This window comes from Trachinotus anak, unplaced genomic scaffold, assembly GCF_046630095.1.
Source record: "Trachinotus anak isolate AG129_WGS33_773 ecotype Australia unplaced genomic scaffold, CSIRO_AGI_Tana_v1 ptg000002l, whole genome shotgun sequence".
In the NCBI taxonomy this organism is placed as follows: Eukaryota; Metazoa; Chordata; class Actinopteri; order Carangiformes; family Carangidae; genus Trachinotus; species Trachinotus anak.
In genome coordinates this window covers 20,896,410-20,903,913 of record NW_027273853.1, presented here as the reverse complement: position 1 = coordinate 20,903,913, position 7,504 = coordinate 20,896,410, and the positions used below count along the sequence as shown (strand labels likewise).

Here is a 7,504-nt window from a genome sequence, read left to right as displayed (position 1 = left end):
CTTATTTTTAAAATTAAGTCTGTCTGTGGTGACTCATTGTGAAAATCTTCTCGTCAGGAGAAGCAAAACAAGGAACCAAAAACATTTTTCTTAGCGAAAGTAACATCACATTGACAAAGTCACCAGAAGTGCCAGACACATTGTTGGCCAAGTTACTCAAGCAGTAAAAAAATGTTACAAACAGGCTAGAGCCACACAAGTCATATTTAACTTTATTTTATTTCTTTGTAATCTTGTTTCTTTGAAGGTACACTTTATAGGACTTTAAAGTGCGTAGATTCTCAAACCTCTGGGGATGCGAGGACACATTAAAATCTGGATATACATTCAGATCTTACACACAGGAAAGGTTTGTGCTCTTTGAGTTTTTTTTATTTGAATACTAAGGAGGTGGGGAAGAGTTCAGAGGGGTGAGACTCAGGTGAGCACCAGCATTGAGTACAGGGGGAACCATGTGAATGAAGACGCTCACTGTGGAGAGTATAGGCACGTTCCCCCCCCACAGTCCATCCAGTCACACTCAAGAACTGAGGTGATGTATTTGATGGGTTAGTGGAAAAAACATCTGCTCTCAGAAAAAATAAGATCTACCAACTGCACTTCTTAGTGGACAGTGAGGGAACAAATTTGTGCTACCTTTAACAGATCATGCTCATCATAAATTACCTTTAAATAATAATTACAGCATTAAAAACACATTTACATGTCTTGCGCCAGCTTGCTATATCTGATTGTGCTGCATTTGCGTCTAAGTAGAAAACTGCCACACAAAGATAATAAGGATCCCGCTCATCTCTCTCTACTTGAATTGAGGCCCATCACTGTGGGGGAGTTAGATTAACATTTGATAGTCATCCTCAGTTATGCAGATGAAGGACTATATCCATCATTTACGAAGCCAGATTAGAATATAGATTGTAATATGGCATTTTAACACAAACTGCACTGTGAAGGCCATAGGGTTGGGCGATGTGTGACAAAACATACCATAAGACCAATGAGATTTGTCAGCCTGCTACACTTCCTACTAAGGCAGCCATAACTTTAAAGGGGCTCTCCACAAATTTTACACATTAAGTTTACTTGCCTTGCAGAGTAATGCTCAAGCTGTGCTGTAAAAACAGTTGTCTAATATCTTCTGTGGCTTTCTAAAGTCTGAGAAAATAACCCTGATGATGTCATAGTGATGTCATCAGGGTCATCCTAAGTTAGACTTCAGCCTTCAAATATTTGACGGAAAACCTGCGATATAAACTGGGTAATGCAGTGTCAAAGATGATGGGATTTAAAAGTCAGGGAAGTATAATGAAAGAGGCTAATGATTTGCATTATGGGAATCGTAGGATCGATGATTTTTCAAAGATTGAGGGGTTTGGCCTCTGCTGCTTCGATTTTCACCACTTTTTAAAATCTGTCTCGTGCAGTTTTCCCAACTTTATGGGAGTTCAAAGACAAATCACAGGCAAACCCAATTTTCAACGAGGAGGACTGACTTACTTGGGTTTACAGGATCAGTGGTGCAGTAATGGAGTGAAGCATGCTGATTTGTCAGGTATGTGATAAACAAGATGATCTTGATTTTGTTATTTTATCTATAAATGGTTTCTCAGTTGCATTTCTGCAAATTTTACCATTTCACGATATGGTAAACTGCTTTAACAGTATATACCTGAGAGGAGATTTTATCCGTATCGCCCATCACTATAGGATCCAGAGTTTGATTAGACTTATTTTTCACTGAGGGATGAGAGAGGGAGATGAGACCATCATTATTCCAACAACAAGATCATTTTCTCACTTTTGGGATCATCTCAAGCAAAGAAAAGGGGGAATACTGTAAATACTTAATATCATACTTAGATGATCTTCTGTGTCATAGAAACAACATTTGGGACTGATTTCTGTACATTAAAAACACAACTGTTCCTTTTCAAAAAGAAAAAGAAAAACATTTATACTGTACAAATACACAGAGCTGAGCTACAGCACCAGCAGACTTAGTCTGAACTGTCTTTTTGCTTTGATTCACATCCTGTACAGAGCGCTGTGCAAGTCTGTCCACTGGCTCAAAAGGAGTTGACAGGTCCATGGAGACTGAGTTTGAGCTGTCCTTAGTAGCCTGTTTGAGGGTGGTCAATCAGTCCTGAGGCCCCTCTGCTCTAGTGTTGATTGTACCAGAGATATCCTTTAGTAATCCAGCACAGCTCTAGCAGTGAATCAAAAGCTGGGTTTATGAGAAAATCCAGGAGGAAACCGGGGAACAGGAGAGTGACAAGAAAAGGCAGCTTATCCAGCACTGATTTTTCCACTTTAGCTTGAAGATTCAGATTCAAGGGCATCATGGAGAATGTGACTTTGTATTCTGTTTGTGCAGCACACATCCGCACATCCTGTCTTTCTTGAGCAACCCAACAGCAGTTTGCTTGTAGAAAACAAGGCCTTATGAGCTATCAGCAGCCGCCTCTTGTGTGTTGTTGTTGTCCATCATGTTTGTATTGCTGCCGTCGGTCTGAGGGCATTCGGGCATCTCTCCTGTCACTGCCACTCGAATGACTTTCAGCCAGCGTTGCTTAAGCTCCTCAGTTTCAGCAGCAAAGTTGTGGACAGACTTTGACTGAGAGAGACGGAAGCTGGCTGGAGCGTCTGTGGGCCGGGTGCTGTCATCCACGGAATAACCCAGGAGGGGGATTGTACACTGGGCCTTCACATCCTGAGGAGAGTAGTCAAAGATGGAGAGACTGTTATCTGTATGGATAGATTTTAAATCAATACGGGTGATCAGATTTTTGGTTTGTGTTCTTGCCGTTTTACCTGCGGAGCTCCGTAGAGGTAGAGCACCAGACATTCCTTCTCAGGGATGACGCACCACATCTTCTGCAAGGGTTTGTTCTTCTCACAGTACTGCAGGAAGCCACACATGATGCTGCTGCCTGTGAACTGAGCTGCCTCGATCTGCGCAGAGAGGACGACCGCAAATTAGTCCAAGGTCATTAAAGCAATACTTGTATATCAGTTATCTCTTTATTCAGAAATGATGCATCCAAGCACCCTCTTTACCTCCAGGATGCCCTTCTTCTTGCCCTCGGTTACTCGTTCTCCCGTCAGGATGGAGAAGCATTCTCTGCAGACTTTGCTCATCTTGTTCCCATCATATTCTAGCTGCACCTTATAGTCTGAACATTTCCAGCACACCACCTGGAAGAAACAGGAGGAGAAGACCTCTGTCAGTCTCCCACATAACATCGCAACACGCCACGTGCGATGAAGACAGTCACACTCAGACCTCGTGAATGTGTAAAACTGCTTGTTGTGTTTACAGTTGCACTCATGAGGTTTTTTTTTTTCCACTGCAGTGCTCTCTCATCTCACCTACTCCACATGCATTATGCATAACACCACAGTGTCAGGATTACTTACATAGCCGCAGGCTCTGCAGTGGTGTCTCCGCCGTGTCAGAGCATTGAAAGGCTCTTTACACGTCATGCACATTGTCACTTCATTGTCGCGTATCCAACGAGGGGCGCGCTTCCCCAGCTCTGCTTTCTATGTTAGACATAAAAACATAACAATATGACAGTGCAGAAACGGTGCCAGCAGTTTAACTCTGAGTTGCGCAATGTTGATGTGACACTGACCGATACTTCCTCCACATCTTTTAATGCATTCTTGAATGTCTCGTTCTTTTGCTGGAAGATCTCAATGGTCATCTGGAAAGCCTGAAGGATGAAAACGAAATCAAACTCATGTGGAACTCATTCTAAATTACATCCAGTCTCATATGATTATATAAGAAGTGGTCTGAGGATCATTGTGACTGTATTGCATGTACCTTAATCCAGTCTGCTTTGTCTTGCTCTGAGCTGAGAAGGAAAAACAAAGCCAGAATAAGCATTAAAAACAGCAAAAATAATCTTCACGTTCCTCCTATAACCCAGAGTTATACCAACATAGCAATTAGCTCCGGTCAAAGAGGTTTACAAGATTGAAAAATGAACCTTGGCTGTGCTCATTTAGGTGGTCTTCCAAATATAAGTGAAATTATACTGTTTGGGGTTCAAATTACATACAATTATATTCTTCAGTGTGGGAGGGGGTGGGGGCTTTTTGCACCCTTTACAGGGTTTGCAATAAAAAAAAAAAAGGTTTAATTACTGCCAAGCCTCTTTCTGTATTTGTCTACCTGGCCTGTAGCTCTAGCGTCCTCTCCTTCCCTGACACCTGGAAGGTGTGAGGGTAGTCCTCATTGGTCGTTTCCAGGACCTTCATGCCGTCGATGCCGATTCGTGTCCTCACTGTGTACTTAGGGCCTCCCAGGCTAAATTTAGGCACGCAGTACAGCAGCATGTTGTTGAACTAGCAGAGAAAAAAGAAGACACAAAATTTTGTACTTTGTGGCTGAACATAGTTTAGGTTTCTGGTACGGGGGGGCTGTCCTAAACTCTGCAGGTAACCTGAATAACACCAATGGGAGATATTCAGCCTGAAGCTAATAAGAAATGGCCAAAACATAATCACATCATCTGGCAATCTCAGTAATTGAGAGATTTTTTCATGTGCCCCTGATGAATTCTTACACAGAGATGGTCCTAGTATTAAATGATTCACTTGTTTCAATTGACTTGTGCATATGGAGTCTCAGCATATTTCCCTGCAGTGCCCTTTACTCGACAAGAAAATTTTATTTATTTTTTTTTTGTGGTCTGCAGTTTCTCTCACCAGGAAGAGGTATCTCTCCATGGCCGAGGTGTTCCTGGCTGCCAGCTTCAGGATGTGGCCCTCTTTGATGAACTCGTTAGAGGGGTGAACAATGTCCTCCTCCTCACCCAGCATCTCGTATATCTCCAGCAGTTTCTTCAGATTCTCCTAAACGAGGACAGGACATTTACTTAAGTCACATGTTGATGTGTTGTTGAGATTCTGTCTTATGGTAAATAAATAAATATAATATAAATAAAATAAATGGTTCAAAACATCTGTACTTACAGATTTTCGTATGGCGCTGTTGGAGTGAGTCGCTGCTGTGCCAATGATTTCTAATGATTCTGAAAAAAAAAGGAAGGGTTACCTAAATATAGCGTACATGAAATAAAAACGACACCTTTCAGTGAGACATTGAGGAACCACTTCTACTCACTTTCAGCGTCTCGTCGGTCGGGGTCGTCCTGAGGCAGCTTCTTCAGATAGTCTTTAAGCAACATCTCATATCGAGGGACTCTCTGCACAGGCTCCAGCATGTGATGCTGAAGGGTCAGGCAGCCACAGACCTCTTGACACTGTCCAGAAATAACCAAAAAAACACACATGACATCCACTTATTAAACCCAAAACCTACTCAATATTTTTACAAAAGCAACACAAGAATGGTGCTTTTAACATTAGTACTACACCTGAATCTCCTTCTAAAATAAAAGAGATTCTGGTCCACAGTACCTGTATCTCCTGAATGATGGCCTTGAATTGAGGCGAACGGTCAGTCCACTGTTTCAGCAGCTCCATGGCCTTGTCGAAATTCTTCACATACTCTGCGTACATCTTGAGGAAGGGTGTGAGTTTCTGCAGGATGTCTCCAATGCGAGGGGTGGACGACCTGCAGGGAGGGAGGATTTTTAAACATTTTTAATTATAATGTTCTGGATTTTAAAAAAAAGCTCCAGAACTAATAAAATTGATGCCATCACGATCAACGACAGCAGCTTTATCATCACAGCTGTTTGAGCGTTGAACCCTATAACATCTCTGACTATTTCTATTTCTATTTCTATTTATATAAGCTCACCATTCTCCCATGCGTTTCTCTAGATCTGGAAGCAGAAACTGGCTGTGGAAGGCGTGGATGGAGGAGATGTTGGAGAAGATGTTCTTCACTACATCCACAGGAAATGTTCCCTTATTGGCCTCCTCCATTAGCTTAGCACAGAAAACCTGAAGAGCCGTACACAACATGAAACACATTAGTGAAAAGTGACAGGCAAGTTGCATTTTCCAATAAAAAGACCTTAATGCACTTAAACCTGCCTTGCTGGTTTCACATCAAAGTTTCTCTACTGTGTAATATAAACCATGTACTATATAATATAGTCCAAATAGAGAAGTGAGCCACTGAGTTCCTCACCTGGTCCAGCAGGTTAAGTCTTGCAACATAGGCCTTCTCTGTGTGCAAGAGCTCGCTGGCAATCTTAAACAGCTTCTGTTCATTCGTCTCCTGAAAAAAAAAAGAGTGGGAGTTTTTATAGGTGTGTAAAGAGGAATCCTGAATAACTTCCGCTCATTAATGATTTAGTGAGGTGTGAATGTGATCGCATTCTGTTAGCAGTAGGGTCATACAGTTCGCAGGCACCATAATGACCGTTTCAGTCCAATACTTCTCTAATGATGAGGAATTGCTATTGTCAGCTAAAGCTTAAAGGAGAATGGGGCCACAGAAGTTTTTTCAACACAGAGAACGGAGTTCATCAGAGCGGAAAATAACAATGCAGAAGTGTGGAATAAACTGTAGAGAGCTGATGATTTCGGTTCAACTCAGTTTTCATTCCCACATCACTGTCATTGTCGCGCATAGCTTCCTGTCCCCCTGCAAGTTCCTGCTTGGTTCAGGTCTCGTTTTAAGATTACATTCTTAAAATTCTTTTTAAACAGCCATCAAAGGGTGAATAGTGGTTGAACAACATGTTGCACTTCATAGAAAATGTTAGCATGTATTGATACAGGTTCAACACCTCACTGACTCCTCCACTGCTTGCGTGCAGCCTTGCGTTAAATGCTGTTTCGCTGTTGATGCATAGCACAGATTGTAACACTGGTGTGTGTGTGTGTGTGTGTGTGTGTCATTAACACTGGGCTGATGGTGGGCTGGGCTGTGGTGTTGCAGGAGGCCCTCAGAACAGGAAATGAAAATATGGAAGAAGGGAAATGACACCAAATCAAACAAAGACACAACAATGTCTAACTCTGTGTGGTAGGTCAATTAGTGTGGCCGACAATCACTGAAGCCTCAGAATTATCACACAAACACGCCGATATGATGAAGTGTGATGTTTTTGTTGCGTGTCAGGACAGTTTACTGCCACAGCGACCATGGCAGTGGGATATTGCACACTATGGAACCAAAAGGAAGCAATATGTTCCTCTGAAATGTTGGTCTGAGTGGCCTGAGAGCAACCAGCCTTACATTTCCACATAGTTCATTTGTCAATACACCCATAGTTCTCTGGTGAGTGTCTGAGAGATGAGGCATACTATGTTTTAGAAGAAGAAAAAATGCATTTCATCATGTTTTTCCTGATGGACACTGGTCGATGGAGAATTACGTTGCGTAGTTTCACATGAAAAGTACGAAAAATACATGGAAAGTACAAAAATCAAGTACATTTACTGTGAGGTGATTTACTTTACTTGACTATTTCCAGTTTATACCACTTTATACTTCTGCTCCACTACAGTTCAGATGGGATGGAAATGTGCTTCTTACTCCACTATATTTATCAGTGGTTTATCGGTGTTGTCA

At 42.0% G+C, this 7,504-nt stretch overlaps 1 protein-coding gene across 8 annotated transcripts in view; it reads right to left on the bottom strand.

The window, feature by feature from the left end:
• Nucleotides 1-200: 200 nt before the first annotated feature.
• Nucleotides 201-7,504, bottom strand: part of fgd4a (FYVE, RhoGEF and PH domain containing 4a) — a 49,567-nt gene continuing 42,263 nt past the window's right edge. For all 8 annotated transcript variants that reach the window (XM_071505239.1, XM_071505230.1, XM_071505247.1 and 5 more), the window contains 13 exons: nucleotides 6,113-6,202; nucleotides 5,777-5,922; nucleotides 5,431-5,587; nucleotides 5,135-5,273; nucleotides 4,984-5,042; nucleotides 4,717-4,863; nucleotides 4,181-4,353; nucleotides 3,830-3,860; nucleotides 3,636-3,716; nucleotides 3,418-3,543; nucleotides 3,058-3,195; nucleotides 2,812-2,952; nucleotides 201-2,710 (listed from right to left, as the gene is read on the bottom strand). In XM_071505239.1, coding sequence (XP_071361340.1) covers nucleotides 2,441-2,710; nucleotides 2,812-2,952; nucleotides 3,058-3,195; nucleotides 3,418-3,543; nucleotides 3,636-3,716; nucleotides 3,830-3,860; nucleotides 4,181-4,353; nucleotides 4,717-4,863; nucleotides 4,984-5,042; nucleotides 5,135-5,273; nucleotides 5,431-5,587; nucleotides 5,777-5,922; nucleotides 6,113-6,202 — 1,698 coding nt within the window. In that variant the 3' untranslated portion in view covers nucleotides 201-2,440. The remainder of the gene's footprint in view (nucleotides 2,711-2,811; nucleotides 2,953-3,057; nucleotides 3,196-3,417; nucleotides 3,544-3,635; nucleotides 3,717-3,829; nucleotides 3,861-4,180; nucleotides 4,354-4,716; nucleotides 4,864-4,983; nucleotides 5,043-5,134; nucleotides 5,274-5,430; nucleotides 5,588-5,776; nucleotides 5,923-6,112; nucleotides 6,203-7,504) is intronic.